The sequence below is a fragment of the Henckelia pumila genome, chromosome 1, assembly GCF_033568475.1.
Source record: "Henckelia pumila isolate YLH828 chromosome 1, ASM3356847v2, whole genome shotgun sequence".
In the NCBI taxonomy this organism is placed as follows: Eukaryota; Viridiplantae; Streptophyta; class Magnoliopsida; order Lamiales; family Gesneriaceae; genus Henckelia; species Henckelia pumila.
This window is the reverse complement of record NC_133120.1, coordinates 119534072-119555032: the sequence shown is the minus strand read 5'-3', so window position 1 is coordinate 119555032 and position 20961 is coordinate 119534072. Positions and strand designations below refer to the sequence as shown.

The window sequence follows — 20961 nt, the reverse complement described above, 5'->3', positions numbered from 1 at the left end:
GAAATCATATTACTACATTTCTTCATGATTAATATTTTGAAATATGTAAGTAAATCAAAACGTTCAAAATAATATGTGTAAACATAAATTATGTTACACACAGTATTCTAATGACCGGTACATAAAATATTGAAGAAAATAATATAGGAAACAAAATAAAAACCATACAGTTAAAAAGAATAAAAAGAGTAAAAAAAGAAGAAGAAAAGAAGTAAGAGAAACAGTAAAATAGTGGGACACGTGTCAATTGATTAGGGGTTAGTCTATGCTACACCAGGAGTGTTTTTCCCCCTATTTTAATACCATTAGATCACGTTAGACCCATATATTTTTATGGAAATTGACATATGTCTTGATGATCTAATGGTTGATATTTGACCACGTCATGGAAGAAAAGTACTCCAAATATAACAAAGAATAATCTTTGATAAGGGTAGGACGAGTAATTTGTAGGTTGCACGTTCCACGCACATTGGGATAGAACTTGTTGGGGAAAAGTTGTACACTCCAAGGGAAAGGCCTCTGTCTCATTGAAACTCTCGAAAACTAAACATAAATGTGGCCAACTTAAGTGGTAGAGCTAGCTAGCAACAGAGCTCATAATTCTTATTATTATTATATAATTTCTTTTTTCTAATGATTCGAGAACCTGATATCATTATCATCTTTCCATGCTTATCGGAAAACTGTCGAAACAATCCAATGTTATCTTCTAAACCATGTTAGTTAGGTAAAATAAATTGATTGTCAAAAAAATAATTGACAAACATTGGCGGAGGCAATTAGGGGTGTTTATTTAATCCGAATCGAACCGAAATTCACTCGAAATTCCAAAACAATCCAATATTATCTTTTAAACCACATTAGTCAAGTAAATTAAATTGAGTTTGTCAAAAAAATAATTGACAAACACTGGCGAAGCCAATTAAAGGTGTTCATTTAATTCGAACCGAACCGAACCGAACCGAAATTCACCCGAAATCCCGAACCGAATCGAATTTCACGGTTCGGTTGAAAACCGATTTTTTTTTTCAGTTTAACCGATTTTTTGGTTTTTAAATTTTTAATTATTTAATTATTATTTATTGTTAATAAAATAAATGAAAAAATATTTTAAAAATATAAAAAATGATTTTTAAAAATTTTAAAAAACAAAAAATTCGGTTTTCGGTTCGGTTCGATTGACCGAGCCAAAAACACCGAACCGAACCGAAAATCAAAAATCCAAAAAATTAAAAACCGAATTTTCGATTTCGAATCGATTCAGACAGTTAATCAAATTAATTTGCTATTAGTCCGAAAAGCTCAATTCAAATAATTAAGTGATTCGAGAGTTTAAAATTATAATTTATATTGATTGAAAATCCTGACTCCGTTATTATTGATAGAAATAATCAAACTTTTGATAATTGACCAAACCATCCGTTCAATCTACACATGCACACCCCTTTCATGTTACTATTATATAAATTCTTTCGTTATACTTAGGGGTGCAAACGAATCGAACATGTTCGTGAGCTTTACGAGTCCGCTCGATAAATATTTGATTCGTATTCGAGTTTATCGAACTCGAGCCGAATTCGAACATGTTCGAACTTTTTTTCGAGCCGAGCTCGAGCCGAAATTACTCTGTTCGATAGTTCTCGAATAGTTTGCGAACCTTAATATTAATTAATATAATATAATATATAATAAATATATATACATTTCGAACTTTTTCGAACTTTTCGAGCTTTTCGAACCATAATATCCGAATAGTTCATGAATAGGTTCGAATATTTCGAACCGAACTCGAACTTCATTTCGAGCCGAGCTCGAGCCAAAATATTTAAAATTATCGAACTTCGAATCGAGCTCGAACTCGAATATACTCTTATCGAGCCGAATTCAAGCCTTAAAATTTTATCATTATTCAACTCGATTCGACTTATAATAATATTTTATATATATATATATATATATTAATCAAAATATTTTAATTAATTGATTAAGATGTCACATGGCTCGCCAAGGTTCTTATCTTGTCCTTTGTGGGGTAATAATTTGAAATAAAATAATATATATAATTATAAAATATAAAAAAGCGACACCACTTCGATACGCAATCCTCTGTCGAGAAAGATTGCTTCCAAGATTTGCCTTTTTAACCTTTTTTCTCGTATTTTTTTTATCACACTGTCATTTCTTCTTTTCTGCTCGATCGATACTTTTAATTAATATTTTGCTTTCTTCCTTTGTTGCGAGCTTTTCATTAATTCCTTCTCCGGGTGTGATATAGCCGCTGTGCATGCTGTGAATGTGTGAAAATGCAGAGCTTCAAAGCTTCAGTTCACCACACCATGTCTCTCGCCAACTCAGATGTTTTTTGCCACACCAACTCGCCATTTTACTTCAGGTGCGTGTCTGCATAAAGCTTAATTAGCTGTAAAAGTTGCATGCTTGATATATTATTGTATGCAGAGTTGATGAAGGAAGTGGAAACGCTACCCGTTTTACGGATCTCGGGGAGCTGGAGCAGTCAACTGGATTCGATCATGCTGTTAATTTGACAATAAGTAATATTCTCTTAATATGGTTCCATTTTTTCAAGTTCTTTTTTTTTTTCCTTCTATTTTTTCGTTCATGGTGGTTATTTTCTGATATTTGTAGACTCCATATACAACGATCCAAATGCCAGCAGTGTTTCTGTTTTGTCGAACAACTTACAGTTCGGTGGAATCAACGCCGTAAGTCTTCCAAGGCATTTGAACACATGGTTTTGTTATCGTGAATTTTTATTATGTTTTTCATTTTTTTGTATATAGAGTTTGGGTTCGTCTGAGATGGGATCAGCAGTTGGAGGAGTGGACTCTGCCCAGTTCGTGTTGCATAAGGGAGCAATGATGGCGGTTGGTGGCGGCGGCGGCGGCGGCGGAGGGGGAGGCGGAGCTTTGGGACACGGGCAGTTTGAGAACTGGGCCGACTCCGGGGTGGTGGCGGATCACAGCCAACAGACCACTGATGCGTCTACAGATACTGATGACAAAAATCAGGTCTTTTATTTATTTATTTATTTGAAGAGATTTATTTATTATTATTATTGTTACCACACGTTGGAAAATGGAAAGTGCTTTAGCCTAAAAAGAAAAATATAAAAAAAGAAAAGAAAAGAAACCTACCTTTTGCTTATGCCTCTGATTACTTGATAAAAATAGTTACTTCATGTTTTCTTTAAAGTGTTTCGTCTTTGTATGATATATGTCTTTTGCAAATGTGAGTTTTTTTTTTTGACTTTTTTCTAGCAATAGTTTTTAGTCAGAGCTTTCAAACTTTGCTTTAAATCCACAACACTGAAAATGGAAACTGAATTTTCATTTTATTTTATTTTATTTTATTTTATTTTGGATACAAACGTTAAAATCGAGTTTACATGGTTCAGTGTTGGAATATGTACGTCAAAACCAACCGACCGAGAGACTTTAATTTAATTGGATTAATAATTTATGTTTCTTTTTATATAGATGATATATATGTTTTATAAAAATTATATTTAGTGAATTAATTGATGGTTCAATTCCAAATACTTAAATTGAGCCGAAATAATCCATCATTTTGATATAAAATCGAATCGAAGTTATTTCTAAAACTGAAAACCGAAAAAAAAAAAACGAACATAAATGCAAGGAATTATAGTACATTTCACCATAGTCGTCGCCTGCGAGAGAAACCCGCGGTTGCGGTGAGTTCAAGTGTCTCGGACTAGTTATATAAGTTTGATATGGAGCTCGAGTCGAGTTTGATCAGCTGGTAATTAACTAGGTCGTAATCGTAACGAGCTTTAGCTTGGTCGTAATCAGTGAATTCTTGTCGTTTACTTGATCCATAAAATTAACTTAAATTATTAATATAACCTCATAATAATTATTAAATAGTTAAAGAATTCTGTCAACTGATTTTTGTAATGTAATCTTTCGCATGGTTGGGTCCACGGAGGGGTCGGGGTGCTATTATTTAGAAAGTGATGACGTGTGTTTGGTGTGTGTTATTAAATACGGGCTCGTATTGTATTTATATATATGTACAGTAAAATGTCAACTTTGCCCTTGTCCTTTTTAAAAAAAAAAAAAAAAAACTCTGCGTCTCTTCTTGGAACCTCGTCGCATTTCTCATATTGGGTTCAAGACTTCAAGTTATCTCGAAGATATAATATAATGATTTATGTATTGTCATATTCGTATTATCAAGATTTGTATTACTCTTGTTAAGATATTGATCATTGGATACTAAAGTCATGGTCAGAATTAACTTTGTTTCCCTTGGCTAGAGTACTATCTCTCTAGGGATGTAAACGAGCCGAGCCGAGCCGAGCCGAGCCGAGCCGAGCCGAAATGTATTAGGCTCGGGCTCGGCTCGTTAAGTATAGGTCGAGGCTCAGGCTCGGGCTCGGCTCAGGTAGGGATGTAAATGAGCCGAGCCGAGCCGAGCTGAACAGTAATGGGCTTGGGCTCGGCTTGTTTGGTACCCGAGCCCTATCCGAGCTTTTATCATAAAGCTCGGCTCATCTCGTTTACTACATATGTCGGCTCGGGCTCGGCTCATTTAACGTCTTAAACGAGTTTGGCTCGTTAAACCAGCTGGTTTTCAGGCTCGTTAGCTCGTTTAGCAGGTTCGTATTCTGACTCATTAAATGGGCTCGAGATCGTTTTCGAACTCGTGAAGCCTAAATACAATACAATACATCTCTATAAATTAATTACAAACTAAAATTAAATTTTTCATAAATAAAATAAAAATGAAAAACATAATTTTTTTTTTAAAAAAAAGTCTCCAAAAATTGACTTTTTGGTGTTAAAGAAAAAAGTTCTATAACTTCCATTTGAACATCAAACCGATTTATCCCAAAATTCAAATAAACACATTGTCATTAATGTTAATCACATTTTCAAGTTCCTAGCTTAACTCGCCCAGAATTTCGAAAAACAATAAACATCTTCGCGAACTTAAATACAGGATATAGTTTTGACATGTTTCAGCAGAAAAATACTATATAATCTATATGTTAATCAAATTAAGTTATTCCAACGCCAAATGAAAGACAAGACAAAGCACAACAAGTTTGTTTGTAGTGCACACTAAAATTCTGCATGAATCAAACTCTTTCAACTCGATTAATAAACTACATGTAGAGTGAATCTACTATTAAAGCATAAATCCAAAGCTAACACACTAAACGAGCCACCTAAACGAGCCGAGCTCGAGCTTCCTAGCTTATTAACGAACATGTTCGCGAACTAACGAGCCGAACATCTTTAAGCTCAAGGTCAGCTCGTGAATATTGCCGAGCTCAAAATTAAGCTCGGGCTCGGCTCGATAAGCTTAATGAACGAGCCCAAACGAGCTTTTTCACGAGCCGAGCTCCGAATAGCTCGCGAACAGTTCGGATCGTTTACATCCCTATCTCTCTCGTTTCCTATCAAAATAAAATAATAAAAAAAAAATTAGAGTACTATATTTATCCTAACACGAACACACCTCATTTTCCCCATCTCCATTACCCACATTGACCCCACACAATGTTGAATATCTATTGAATGCGTGGACCTGCTAATAAAGTTCGACTGTGTTTGCTATTATGTTATATTAAGTTGGGGACTGGGGATGGCAGAGGAATCACTTAAAATTCTTTAAAAAACTAACTTCTAAATGTAGTAAAGCTTTGATTTTTCAGTTGTTTGGTGGTGTAAATCAATTCGTATTGAAGTGTGTTCGAAATTATTACTCAAAAAAAAAAAAAAACAAAAAAACAAAGAAGAAAGAAAAATCTTGGTTTAATAAAATTCGTAGATCAATGTTGCATCACAATGTATGGACACGGGACGATATTCTGCTTCTGATCAAGTCTCAACATATCACTATAGCAGAAGTTAATGAAGTTCTTGCGAAGATATCGAGTTATGGTTGTAATAGTAAAGTGTATACTTACCAATCTAGCTGTTAGTAACTAACATTAAGTACGTAGGGTTCTTGAGATCTTGCAAAATGAGATCATGTAGGCCATGTATGTTTGCCGTTGGACAATGTATTTCGTGTTATATTTTGTCACTTGTTTCTAGTTGCATATTTGTTTTTTTCCTAAAATCTCAAAAAAGACGTGAAAAGAAAGGGATAAAATACTACTAGACAATCAATGAGACTTGAATCTGGAGCATGTTATATTTGTTTCTTATCGAATTTAAGATAGTGGATATATTTGAAGTTTCCATGAGCTATAAATTAACTGGAAGTTTATATATTTTTTTTTTGTTTATGAGAGTAGCATTTGTTGTTTTCATACTTTTTGCTAGTTTTTTTTTTAATTGTTGAAATAATTCGTGGCCGCCTCGAAATTTATGGTTGTGGGGGATGATTTTGACTCGGGTCTGTTCTTTTAGATCCCTGGTGTCCACGATGAAAGATTAAAAACTTTGGATTTGAGGGACCCTTCCGACGGAAAAACTGGAGAGCAGAAGGTTGATTTTTTTCGAGTTGCAGTTGTCACGTTTTCGTGATATAGAATGTTATGTCGTAGTGATTGTTTAGTTTGTTTTTGTTGCCTTTTTCTTTTTCTAGGTACTTCGTAGGCTGGCTCAGAATCGGGAAGCTGCGAAGAAAAGTCGAATCAGGAAGAAAGTATGTGTTGATCTATTGAGTTTATTATGTAAAATATTTTGTGAACAAGTTCAATTAATTAAGTAGGGAAAAGCTCGGGATCAATGTTTACTACCCTGTCCTAATCTTTGTGTTTTAGGCGTATGTTCAACAACTCGAGAATAGCCGACAAAAGCTAACCCAACTAGAGCAGGACTTGAAACGAGCTCAACAGCAGGTGCTTCTCTCTCTGTCCCATGTAATGTGTTTATTACGAAATAAAATGGATTATTTTTGTTAAAAAATATAATGCCTTCATATATAAATGCAGGGAATCGTTGCTACGTCAGGATTCACGGGTGATCATAGTCATTCTATCAGTGGAAATGGTTGGTAGAGTCGCGATATAATATAATCTTTCAATCAAGTTTTTTTTATCAATTATGAGAACCATTCCTTAAATTTTAGAAGCGAATCAATTATACTTTGTGTAGGGGCTTTGGCTTTTGACATGGATTATGCTCGCTGGTGCGAAGAACATCAAAGCCTGATAGAGGATCTGAGATTGGCTGTGAATTCTCCCGTGGGAGATAGTGAGCTACGTCTTATTGTTGATGCGGTGATGTCTCATTACGATGAAGTGTTCCAGTTGAAGAGCAAAGGTGCGAAATCAGACGTGTTTCACATGCTCTCTGGCATGTGGAAGGCTCCTACTGAAAGGTGTTTCATGTGGTTAGGAGGCTTCCGTTCCTCGGAAGTTCTCAAGGTGATTCGACATTCATTTATCTGTCTGGCATCTTATTTATTTTGTTCTGGCGAAATGTAAATGAAAGTCGCGGGGGATATGTGAGGCGAAACATAATCTTATAGCATTATGCATGATCTGTTCTAAGTCGGGTGAGCAGAAAAAACCTTTTTAATAGATGGCTTTAGTATTGTGGGAAAATATGCTCAAGAAAACTCCATAATTCTGTTGTGTGTACAAAGTGGCAAGGCTTGATTTGCTCTAATCCGTTCAGTTTTCGGAATTTTAGATACCTGAAAGGCAGATCGAGCCATTAACTGAACAGCAATTGATGGAATTCCGAAGTTTACAACAATCCTCTCAACAAGCTGAGGATGCCTTATCCCAAGGAATGGAAGCTTTGCAACAAACACTCGTTGATACGCTATCCTCCATCCCCTCAAAGCCTCGCAACTCTGGATATGTTTGTGATTACATGGAACAAATGTCGATGGCCATGAACAAACTCGCTGCACTCGAAAATTTCCTCCATCAGGTACAATAACAAAATCCTAGGTCCAACGCGAGCACATTAAAAATTATGTACCAGTGTTTCGAATCCTATTCATCAAACGTTACGAGGTTATGTATTTGCAACTTGGCAGGCTGACCTCTTGAGACAGCAAACTCTGCAACAACTGCAGCGGATCTTGACCACCCGTCAAGCTGCTCGTGCTCTTCTGGCCATCAACGATTACAAGTCGAGGCTTCGAGCCCTGAGTTCTTTGTGGTGGTGCCGCCCAAGGGAATGAACTTTTCATTGTGTGCTTCTCACCAGATATGACAGTATGTACGTTAGTGTATCTGTTTTGACCTTCTTGAATACAGTGGGAACCGCGGGGTTATTGCTAGTTTATGTCTCTTTTTTATTTTATTTTTTTAAAGATAATTTCTGGTTATATCTAGGATGCATGAGTTTTCTAAGCGAAATTTTCTGATTCCTTTGTAGAATTGTTTCTTATCTGGGATTATATATATATATATATATGTTGCCTATGATTCCTTGTTATCTGTATTAAAATGTATCCTTGTGCTCTAGAATTGCCCTCTTTCGGCATGCTAAGCGTAAAGTAAAGCATAGCAGATGTGTAGTAACAAAAATCCAGCAACGCGAGGCTCAACACTAATCGCGGGTCTGCGAATTGTGTCTTGACACAAGGTAAAGCCTTAGTCTTCGGCGAAGCCTGTGCCTTAACCATAAGATCCAAGAGCGCCTTAAAGGCTCGGGGCCACTTGTAAGCGCAGCTTCGATGTAGAGATGATAAATCAACGATGAATTGCAAGATAACAAGTATCCACCTCCCGGTTATATATATAATGGGTCTTATCTTACTAAATTTTCTACACATATATTGAGTAATCATTCTAGGGTGGGTGCATGCTGCACTTCACTCAGACGCCCGCCTCGCCTCGTCTTGTGCATTGCGCCTGTGATCTATGATACTCATGAGCCATGCCTTGCGCTTCTAATAACAAGTATACGATACCCAGACTATTTGGCTTGCTTGTATGTTCTTCCCCTGTGATTCTTCTTCCTTCCTGCAGTGGCCATGTCACAACAGATCATGAGCTATGTGAGCTGATCAAGTAAAATTTTTCTATGATGTAAGAACGAACATACTTGATTCGGTGTTCTTCTGGGGGCGAATGATTTGCGGTATAAAAACCCCAGTCCCATTACCAGCTCCCCACAAATTAATCATCCAAGAAGGTGCAGCACAATATTCCTCCTGGTTTCCAGGCCAATTGTAATACCATCTTGTTCGTGACACACGTGACGAAGGCCTGTGATCCCGGCTCTGTTTCCGGTCCCCGAGTATTTCATCAACACCTTCATCGTCTTCATCTATCAATTTCATGACTTGCCGCCTTAGATCATGATAGGAAGCATCATGTTCATACTCCAATTCATCACACAAGTAGCCATGTTTTTCATGGGTTTCTTGTTTAAGATTGCTATGAAACTCCATGAGAAATGTATAGTGTATTTGATGTTTACAAATTCACATTTTTTGGGATATATAAAGTTTTAAGGGTCGGAGGGGAAACTTGCTTTGATGTCGGTCATTTTTCTCAAAGACAAGTGGAGGGTAGATATATGGTATTGTATAAATTGTTTCCAATTGGCAGCAAATGCAAACCAACATGCCTTTGTTATATTCAGTTCATTGGATTTTTTTGGAAGGTCGTCTTAAAATGCTAAAAACAGTTTTAAAATAATTATCCAAATGAAAATCTTTGTTTGACGTCAAAGGCATGCATCTGATGCCCGAAATATCAAGTTGGAGAACCTAATTTTGGTCGACTCGTTTTGATTTGAAGATTGATAAATAAATTATTTAGATTGCAGGCTGAGATGAATTGTATTTGTGAGGAAATGCAAAAAAAATTATGGTTGTCATTAGTGACAATCTAATAATTTATATATTAATATACTATTTTACTGCTTGCAGATAATGTTAAGACACTATAATTTAGTGTCGTATCGCAAGAAATGTAGTCACTGTGCGATGTTATTATGCTAGTAGTTAGGAAAATAGTCAAATTCCTAATCTAAATTCGCTTCTTTTGGATTTATAGGCGGTTTTAAGTATTTAACATTTGGTTTTGGTTCTCTAACTCGGAATTTTTTTCCCCTTCTTTTGGCTCTGTTAAATCGAATTGCTCATTCATTATCGAATTATGCTGACATAATATTAAAATATGTTAATATATATGACCTCGTGTCGATACTTGGAAGAATGGAAGAAGTAGGATCAAGAGTTCAAGGCTTAAAAAATTAAAAAATGTTTAAATATTTTTTTAAAAATAAATATATGTTTGAACATTATTTTATAAAAAAAATATTTTAACATTCAAAAGTGATGTTATCCTTGTCTTCCATAGTTTCATTCTAAAATATATTAAAACACCTCTCAATCGTTCTTTAAAATATATACAACTTGGAGAATATTTTTTATAAAAAATTTTCAAAAACATTTTATAAAAATTTTGTCCAAACACATTTTTAAATATTTTTAACTTATAAAATATAAAAAATATTTTTAAAATATATGTCCAAATCGATCATTAAAAAAAATAAACATGACCCAAAAAATGCCCACTCAGAGATCATTTTGACATTCTAAAAAAAATCGTTTTGACAATATTTCATTATATAATTTTTGTTTTTTTTATGAAGTGAGAACTTGCAGCCACTATCTTTTGGTGTACACTCGTTAAATCCTTGCAATAGCGTGCAAACTATGCTAGTCAGGTAAACCACACTAGACAAGCCTTGTTTGACATGTTAGTCCAAGAAGGTGTTGATGGGGGAAATTGAATCAAGAGTTTCTCTACTTCACCAACTTAAACACCATGTTGGGGTCTTCATTAGTAGTTTCTTGTTTATTGCTAATACTATACGCTACTAACCAACGACAGGCCGGCCTTTGGGAAGTTGGATTTATTTATTTGATAATTTTTACTCGATTCATCATGTCATACTTCAAATTCATCGTTCAAACAATTGTAGGAAAAAATGTTAAATGAATTGTTGGAATAAAATGGCATGAAATGGGCTTGAATTACTTGTCCAAAAGACTTGTATACTTGTCCAAAAAGCTTGTTCCAATTGATGCAAAAATTTGAATTAGGTGAAATAAATTGGAGGGAAAGTTGTCCCACATTGAAACATGTTCAATGTATTGTTCACCTTATATAATCCAACTTTGGATTATGGGATTGGGCCCTTAGGGCACCGGATGTTTTATAAAGGGGCAAGAAGCTAATCGATTCAACAAACACGCGGCTGCCGGCTCGGCTCGGCGAGGTCTTATGATCAATTATTATTTTTTGAATAAAATTTGTGCGCCCGATCGGTAAGAAACTACCGACCGAGCGCAGCCCTCGCCTTGCGAAGCAGTAGGTTGGCCAAAAGTTGGGCGACCAATTGGTGAAAAATAACCGATCAAGCGCACCCTTATTTGAGCGAGACAGAAAGGTTGTCAAAAGGGGGGTGCTCGGTCGGTTAAATTTGACCGACTGTGGTGACCCTGCATGGAATCACCTACTAACTGAAAACTAATAGCATGCATTAAACTTAATACAGCAAAATTCTTAAACAGAGTAAAAACGTGCGGAAACATAATTTATACTTTACATAACAGCTTAGTAAAACATATCCAGGCTTAAATCTGTAGTGATACAACCATATTGAAATGCTTAAAATAAACTGTCTAAAACATTTATACAGCTAAACAAATCATGCTGTATAAAATCCCCTGAAAAGCTCTGGCTCCCTAATCCTGCCTCGAGCTACCGGCTCCGTCCATCCTGCGACCTGCCCCATGGAATGGGTGTCCAAGATAACAATTAGGACGTGAACGCTAACGCCCAGTACATAAACATGAGTAAACATATGTATATGATGCATGCAACATGATGACTGGTAAAGGGTCATCTGAAAAGTCATGCTCAGTACCGGCGCCACATGAGTGCTGCCACCGCACAGATCAACCTCTGGGTGCAACCACACTCGTCTAGTACACCAGAGTAGTCAGACATACATGTCCCCGCCATCGCAGTACTCTCAGTGACAGACTATCGAGTATAGAGCTGAGAGGCTCTATAATCAGGTATAACAAGGTATAGGCTCAACATGTATGTGCACATGATATATGAATATATAAAACGGTAAAACATACATCATGCCACATAATAATTCCAAATAAATGCAACATATAAACATGTATACTCGCTGGCAATCTCAGTCAATGTGTATGTACCTAACACCGAAGTCTGCACTAAGCTGGAAAAAGACAACCCCTAGCTGTCCTAGGTCAACTCCCGACCCGACCTGGTCTCAAGCTCGACCCGACCCAACCTGGCCTCTTGGTCCGACCCCAAGCTCTTCCTTCCCGAGCTCCCGAGCTACTATTTCCCGAACTCTCGAGCTACTCCTTCCCGAGCAGAAATATGAAGTGAGATGGAAGTGGTGTGTCAATATCTGAACTCTCGACTCCTATTTATAGGGAATGGGCTGGGACAGGTGTCAAACGCATGCGTGATATCTTGACATCTGGCAGGACACTAAGCATTCAACTCCTGAGCTCTTGACACCTAGCATGTCAACTCATGCATTGATTCTGGTTCCGCCACGCAACATTCCCGACCCGACCACAATGTGTTCTTCCTATGGCCAAACACTAGCTTGACCAAGCACTTCACTTTCTTGAGCACCCTAGGACCCGACCCGAGCCATGCTTTTCCTTGACCGAGCCCCTTGTGTCCGAACCCTCCCTTGGTTCACCATGACCAACCCGAGCCCCAAGGAAACATCCGAGCTCAAACCAAGCTCCATGCCCGAGCTAAATCCACCTCCACGCCCGAGCCCTAGCTCAATGCCCGAGCCCTAGCCAAAGCCACACACACACGGCCAAGCTCTTGATGCTCAACCATGTCCGACCCGAGCCACTCATGACCGACCTGAGCCCATGGTCAAATCCATCAAACCCTAGCTCATTCTCATACCATGTGTTCTTGATCTTGACTTGTTTAATTAGTAACCTTTAATCATGTTTAACATATTATTATCTTAAAATGGAATCTGGGTTACTACATTCTCCCCACCTTTAGATATTTTGTCCGCGAAATAAAATCTAAAGACAAATTAAGATAACAATATGAAACAAAAAATCATGTTTTATTACAACAAACGGTAATTACATTGTTACATGGTAATTAAAAGTATAAAGCAAACAACTCAGGATATTCTGCTTGCATACGGCTCTCGGTTTCCCAAGGTTCTTCGTCAACGCCTCGAAGTTGCCACTGTACCATCACAAGTGGTATAGTCTTGTTCCGAAGAACTTTCTCCTTCAAGTCTAGGATACGGAGTGATCGTTCAACAAAAGACAGATTTGGTTCTAGCTGAATATCAGTATGCTGGATAATATGAGATTCATCAGCTATGTACTATCGAAGTAACGACACATGAAAAATATCATGTATACTGAAAAGAGATGGCGGTAACGCCAAACGATAAGCAACATCTCCAATCTTCTCCAGTATCTGGAAAGGTCCAATGAAACGAGGTGACAACTTGCCTTTCACACCGAATCTCATCACCTTCCTGAAAGGTGATACTCGTAGGAACACATATTCACCAGGCTCAAACGGCAATGGCCTTCGATGAATATTAGCATAACTGGCTTGTCTATCTTGAGCAGTTTTGATCCTCCGCTTGATCAAATCTACCTTGTCTACAATCTGCTGCACCAACTCAGGACCCTCGACTTGTTGTTCTCCGACTTCATCCCAGAATAACGGAGTACGACACCGTCGACCATACAATGCCTCGAAAGGTGCCATATCAATACTATGATGATAACTGTTATTGTAGGCAAATTCGATCAAAGGTAACTGATCCTGCCAAGATAAGCCAAAGTCCATGACAAAAGAACGTAGCATATCCTCCAACATACGAATAGTCCGCTCCGACTACCCATTAGTCTCCGGATGATATGCAGTGCTCAAACTCAGAGTGGTACCCAATGCTTGCTGAAAACCACCCCAGAAACGTGAGGTAAATCGCGGGTCTCTATCACTGACTATGCTCACTGGAATCCCATGTAATCGCACTATCTCCTGGATGTATAAGCGTGCCATGCGATCATAAGAATATTCCCAGTTGTAAGGAATGAAATGTGCTGATTTTGTCAAACGGTCAACAACAACCCAGATAGCATCACACTGACGTGACGTCATAGGCAAGTGGGTAACAAAATCCATAGTCACGTTCTCTCACTTCCATTCGGGAATCTCAAGATTCTGCAGTAATCCACCTGGTCTTCGGTGTTCAGCCTTGACCTGTTGACAAACCAAACATCTTGAAACAAATTGATATACACTCCGCTTCATCCCTTTCCACCAGAATCTAGTTCGCAAGTCCTTATACATTTTCATGCTTCTAGGATGAATAGACAATCGACTCCTGTGAGCTTGAGAAAGAATATCATTCCTGAGCTCCGCAACATCAGGCACAACCACTCGATTCGATAAGCATAATAAATCATCTGCCTGATAATGGAATCCAGATGTATTAGCTCCATTGGCTAGACGTGCCAAACGCTGTGTAGTGACCCTGCATGGAATCACCTACTAACTGGCAACTAATAGCATGCATTAAACTTAATACAGCAAAATTCTTAAACAGAGTAAAAACATGCGGAAACATAATCCATACTTTACATAACAGCTTAGTAAAACATATCTAGCCTTAAATCTGTAGTGATACAACCATATTGAAATGCTTAAAATAAACGGTCTAAAACATTTATACAGCTAAACAAATCATGCTGTATAAAATCCCCTGAAAAGCTCTGGCTCCCTAATCCTGCCTCGAGCTACCGGCTCCGTCCATCCTGCGATCTGCCCCGTGGAATGGGTGTCCAAGATAACAACTAGGACGTGAGCGCTAACGCCCAGTACATAAACATGAGTAAACATATGTATATGATGCATGCAACATGATGACTGGTAAAGGGTCATCTGAAAAGTCATGCTCAGTACCGGCGCCACATGAGTGCTGCCACCGCATGGATCAACCTCTGGGTGCAACCACACTCGTCTAGTACACCAGAGTAGTTAGACATACATGTCCCCGCCGTCGCGGTACTCTCAGTGACAGACTATCGAGTATAGAGCTGAGCGGCTCTATAATCAGGTATAACAAGGTATAGGCTCAACGTGTATTTGCACATGATATATGAATATATAAAGTGGTAAAACATACATCATGCCACATAATAATGCCAAATAAATGCAACATATAAACATGTATACTCGCTGGCAATCTCAGTCAATGTGTATGTACCTAACACCGAAATCTGAACTAAGCTGGAAAAAGACAACCCCTAGCTTTCCTAGGTCAACTCCCGACCCGACCTGGTCTCAAGCCTGACCCGACCCGACCTGGCCTCTTGGTCCGACCTCGAGCTACTCCTTCCCAAGCTCCCGAGCTACTATTCCCGAACTCTCGAGATACTCCTTCCCGAGCAGAAATATGAAGTGAGATGGAAGTGGTGTGTCAATATCTGAACTCTCAACTCCTATTTATAGGGAATGGGCTGGGACAGGTGTCAAACGCATGCGTGATATCTTGACATCTGGCAGGACACTAAGCATTCAACTCCTGAGCTCTTGACACCTAGCATGTCAAATCATGCATTGATTCTGGTTCCGCCACGCAACATTCCCGACCCGACCACAATGTGTTCTTCCTATGGCCAAACACTAGCTTGACCAAGCACTTCACTTTCTTGAGCACCCTAGGACCCGACCCGAGCCATGCTTTTCCTTGATCGAGCCCCTCGAGTCCGAACCCTCCCTTGGTTCACCATGACCGACCTGAGCCCCAAGGAAACTTCTGAGCTCAAACCAAGCTCCATGCCCGAGCTAAATCCACCTCCACGCCCAAGCCCTAGCTCAATGCCCGAGCCCTAGCCAAAGCCACACACACACGGCCAAGCTCTTGATGCTCAACCATGTCCGACCCAAGCCACTCATGACCGACCCGAGCCCATGGTCAAATCCATCAAAACCCTAGCTCATTCTCATACCATGTGTTCTTGATCTTGACTTGTTTAATTAGTAACCCTTAATCATGTTTAACATATTATTATCTTAAAATGGAATCTGGGTTACTACATTCTCCCCACCTTTAGATATTTCTTCCGCGAAATAAAATGTAAAGACAAATTAAGATAACAATATGAAACAGAAAACCATGTTTTATTACAACAAACGGTAATTACATCTTTGCATGGTAATCAAAACTACAAAGCAAACAACTCAGGATATTCTCCTCGCATATGGCTCTCGGTTTCCCAAGTTGCTTCCTCAACGCCTTGGCGCTGCCACTGTACCATCACGAGTGGTATAGTCTTGTTTCGAAGAACTTTCTCCTTCCTGTCTAGAATACGGAGTGGTCGTTCAACATACGACAGATCTGGCTCTAGCTGAACTTCAGAAGACTGAATCACATGTGATTCATCAGCTATGTACTGTCGAAGTAACGACACATGAAAAACATTATGTATACTTGAAAGAGATGGCGGTAACGCCAAACGGTAAGAAACATCTCCAATCTTCTCCAGTATCTGGAAAGGTCCAATGAAACGAGGTGACAAATTGCCTTTCACACCGAATCTTATCACCTTCGTGAAAGGTGATACTCGCAAGAACATATATTCACCAGGCTCAAACTACAATGGCCTGCGATGAATATTATCATAACTGGCTTGTCTATCTTGAGCAGTTTTGATCCTCCGCTTGATCAAATCTACCTTGTCTACAATCTGCTGCACCAACTCAGGACCCTCGACTTGTCGTTCTCCGACTTCATCCCAGAATAACGGAGTACGACACCGTCGACCATACAATGCCTTGAAAGGTGCCATATCAATACTACGATGATAACTGTTATTGTAAGCAAATTCGATCAAAGGTAACTGATCCTGCCAAGATAAAACAAAGTCCATGACAGAAGAACGTAGCATATCCTCCAGCATACGAATAGCCGCTCTGACTGCCCATCAGTCTCCGGATGATATGCAGTGCTCAAACTCAGAGTGGTACCCAATGCCTGCTAAAAACTACCCCAAAAACGTGAGGTAAATCGCGGGTCTCTATCACTGACTATGCTCATTGGAATCCCATGTAATCGCACTATCTCCTGGATGTATAAGCGTGTCATGCGATCATAAGAATACTCCCGGTTGTAAGGAACGAAATGTGCTGATTTTGTCAGACGGTCAACAACGACCCAGATAGCATTACACTGACGTGACGTCATAGGCAAGTGGGTAACAAAATCCATAGTCACGTGCTCCCACTTCCATTCGGGAATCTCAAGATTCTGCAGTAATCCACCTGGTCTTCGGTGTTCAGCCTTGACCTGTTGACAAACCAAACATCTTGAAACAAATTGATATACACTCCGCTTCATCCCTTTCCACCAGAATCTAGTTCGCAAGTCCTTATACATTTTCATGCTTCCAGGATGAATAGACAATCGACTCCTGTGAGCTTGAGAAAGAATATCATTTCTGAGCTCCACAACATCAGGCACAACCACTCGATTCGATAAGCATAATAAACCATCTGCCTGATAATGGAATCCAGATGTATTAGCTCCATTGGCTAGACGTGCCAAACGCTGAGTTTTAACATCAGATATCTGAGCATCTCTGATCCGAGAATACAATGCTGGCTCAGATAGAATAGTATACAATCGAATCCCATTCCTCCCTTTCTTGTGCTTGAGCGTAAAACTCAATGAATAGCACTCTTGAACCATATGAGATACTTCACTAGTCTGAAGTGCAGAAAATCTCACCTGCCGACTCAAGGCATCAACAGTAAGATTAGCAGAACCTGGATGATATTTGATTTCACAATCATAATCCTTCAAAAGATCCATCCAGCGTCTCTGTCGCATATTCAACTCCGCCTGAGTGAATAAATACTTCAAAATCTTGTGATCTGTGAATATCTCAAATTTCTCGCCATAAAGATAATGCCTCCAAATCTTGAGCGCAAATACAATGGCGGCTAACTCGAGATTATGTACTGGATAATTATTCTCATGCGTCTTCAACTGTCAAGAAGCATAGGCAATAACATGTTCATGTTGTGTCAGAACACATCCCAACCCCAGACCAGAGGCATCAGTATAGACAACATAACCTCCTGATCCAGAAGGTAGAGCTAGCACAGGTGCAGTAGTAAGACGTCTACGCTTCTCGTGAAATGACTCCTCACAATCCGAGGACCATATGAAGGCAACATCTTTCCGTGTAAGCTATGTCAAAGGTCTGGCCAACTGTTAAAAATTATCTATGAACCGACGGTAATAACCCGCTAGACCCAAGAAACTAGGAATCTCAGCAACCGTCATCGGACGAGACCAGTTTAGCACTGCCTCTATCTTACTTGGATCAACAGATATTCCTTCACTGGAAATCACATGACCGAGAAACACTACCCGATCAAGCCAGAATTCACATTTGCTTAATTTCGCATACAGCTGCTTATCTCGTAACGTCTGTAAAACAATTCTCAGATGTTTTGCATGCTCATCCTTGTCATGAGAATAGACAAGAGTATCATCAATGAAGACGATGAAAAATCTATCCAGATATTCTCGAAATATCTGATTCATCAGATTCATAAAGACTACCGGTGCATTCGTCAAACTGAATGGCATCACCAGAAATTCATAATGCCCGTATCTGGTCCTAAAAGCAGTCATAGAAATATCTGAGTCTCGTACCTGCATCTGGTGGTATCCCGATCTCAGATCTATCTTGGTGTAAACAGAAGTACCCTGTAATTGATCGAACAAATCATCAATTCATGGCAAAGGATACTTACTCTTGATGGTGACACGATTCAGCTGCCTGTAATCAATACATAATCGCATCGATCCATCCTTCTTCTTGACAAATAACACAGGTGCTCCCCACGGAGAAACACTCGGATGAATATATCCCTTATAAAGCAGATCCTGCTGAAAGAGTGGGTGCCCGGTGAGCCAACTTATGGCTAAGGGCTTTTATGACTCTATGTATAAACAATCTTTTGGTTAATATAATTTACACTTTTATAATGGCATTTACTTTATCTTTTATCTTATTATTATGTTGTGACATACTATAAGATGTTTAGATGAAGACCTTGAATATACTATAGTGTATGTAAGATGTGGTAGCACATGGGGATGACTATCATGAAATACATCTTAAAGTCACTGTATATTCTAAACAGTTCCTAGTCGATTGAGCCGTCCGTTAATAAGGATAAGGATCGCTCGAGACTGAGACTAGAATTTGCGATGCCGAGTACCACGTTTCATTGGTATGGAACATAGAGATGTTCAAAGCATGCAAATGGATATTCATATGATGAATGATCGAACTACCCTATCCGAACTTTCCAAGTGGTTATCACTTATCGAGTGGATAAAGTTCGCGGTTTTGGTTGTACACCATTAGTCCTTACTACTTGAAACATCATTGAGACTCTATATGCTAGTACTGTACTTTGACTCATTTATCGACTCTATTGGGGTCATCAGGTGTCGGGATTGGGTACAGTTACGACATATATAGGAGTCGTTGCTTTGTTGTCAAGGATTCACCACATACTTGCGAGTGTGGATATCCTATGCAATCTGAGGAGATATTAGTGTGACGAATCTCTGGCCAGAGTAAATGATGTGTTTTAGGTTACTTGGTTTCCTAGTAGCACATGCGATGTCACTATTTGATCTTCAAGATGCATTGCATAGTTATCGAATCTCGAACGACTCTCGATTTACCAATAGTTGTTGATTCGATCGGGATATATGGATGAAGGGACCGTGCTATACGCTAACCAAAATCTACTGGTTCTTGCAGGCACTATCAGGGATACCTAGGGAATCATGGGGCGATGTTGCTAGGCGCTCTTACCATGATTGGATGGGCAAGTCGAAAATTGTTGTTCCGAGTCACAAGGAGTTGTGAGCCCACGGCTAGCTGTATCCCTGAACCATTGAGGGTCACACAAGTAATGGATTTCTAATCCCCGTTGAGATAATTAAATTTAAAGAGTTAAATTTATTGAATAAAGAAGTGAGACTTCTTATTTAAGAGTAGAGGGAGTAAGATTTCCTAAAATGACATAGTGATGGACATTTTTGGAAATCACTGAATTCGGATTCAGAAAATTTATCTTGACTTTAAAAGATGCAGAAATGGTTTATGTGCACATTGGTGAAATTGTTTTATCAATCTGAGTCACGATGAATTTTATATTAATTTCTGAACATGCGAGCTTTGCTTGTCAAGCTTGAACTTATGACTAATGAGCCCTAAGCTGTTAGCAGCCCACATTATAAATAAGTTATTGCAGTGCAAAAATTACACAATACAAGGCATAATTTTCGAAAACCTAGAGCCTCCTCTCTTAGGGTTTTCGGCCGCCCCTCTCCCCTACTGCGTTCGAAAATTCAGTCTGCAAATTTCTGAATTTGCAGTCTAATTTAACAGATCAAATCTGTTATTTCTCTTCGTAGAAACTTCTGATAGACTTTCTAGTGCAGTCTATCAGATGGATTAAATTTCTGTTCGTAGACCTGATTGAAAAATTGTTCGTTCATCAGTTCCTGGGATATACAACAAGAGCAGATTAATCTGTTGGTGTCCATAATCTCGCTTCGAGATTTTAAGGTAAAATTTATATTGTTTAAATTTTATATTATCAATTTTAATCGTAGGAATTTGATATCCATATGGAATCGTTCCATATAAAATTTTAAAACTTCCGCTGCACCGAGTATCACTTTCTTTTTCGATCCAAAGAACGACCGTGTTCCAACAGTGGTATCAGAGACAGGCTGTTCTCGGATTTTACGATTAAAATATTGTTCAATTGTACAAGCCTCGATTTTTCAAAAAAATAAAACGAAAAAAAAAAATTTAATTTTTCGGGGGGACTGCCTGCTGCCCGAAAGGGCAGCCGGCGGCCGCTGCCCTGCGCGCAGCTGG

At 38.8% G+C, this 20961-nt stretch overlaps 1 protein-coding gene across 1 annotated transcript; it reads left to right on the top strand.

The window, feature by feature from the left end:
* Nucleotides 1-2122: 2122 nt before the first annotated feature.
* LOC140875843 (transcription factor TGA2.3-like) lies at nucleotides 2123-8366 on the top strand. The gene is made up of 11 exons (XM_073279653.1): nucleotides 2123-2395; nucleotides 2461-2555; nucleotides 2650-2726; nucleotides 2805-3032; nucleotides 6411-6488; nucleotides 6589-6648; nucleotides 6767-6844; nucleotides 6938-6995; nucleotides 7101-7372; nucleotides 7641-7886; nucleotides 7996-8366. Exons 1-11 carry the CDS (start codon nucleotides 2307-2309, stop codon nucleotides 8140-8142), a joined length of 1428 nt encoding a protein of 475 aa, XP_073135754.1. The 5' UTR covers nucleotides 2123-2306; the 3' UTR covers nucleotides 8143-8366.
* The last annotated feature ends 12595 nt before the right edge of the window (nucleotides 8367-20961 follow it).

Excerpts from the sequence above, each read along its gene's own strand:
- LOC140875843 (XM_073279653.1), top strand. The coding sequence starts at position 2,307 with ATGCAGAGCTTCAAAGCTTCAGTTCACCACACCATGTCTCTCGCCAAC. Across the intron at positions 2,556-2,649 it reads TGCTGTTAATTTGACAATAA|ACTCCATATACAACGATCCA; the intron begins GTAATATTCTCT and ends TGATATTTGTAG. Across the intron at positions 6,649-6,766 it reads AAAGTCGAATCAGGAAGAAA|GCGTATGTTCAACAACTCGA; the intron begins GTATGTGTTGAT and ends TTTGTGTTTTAG.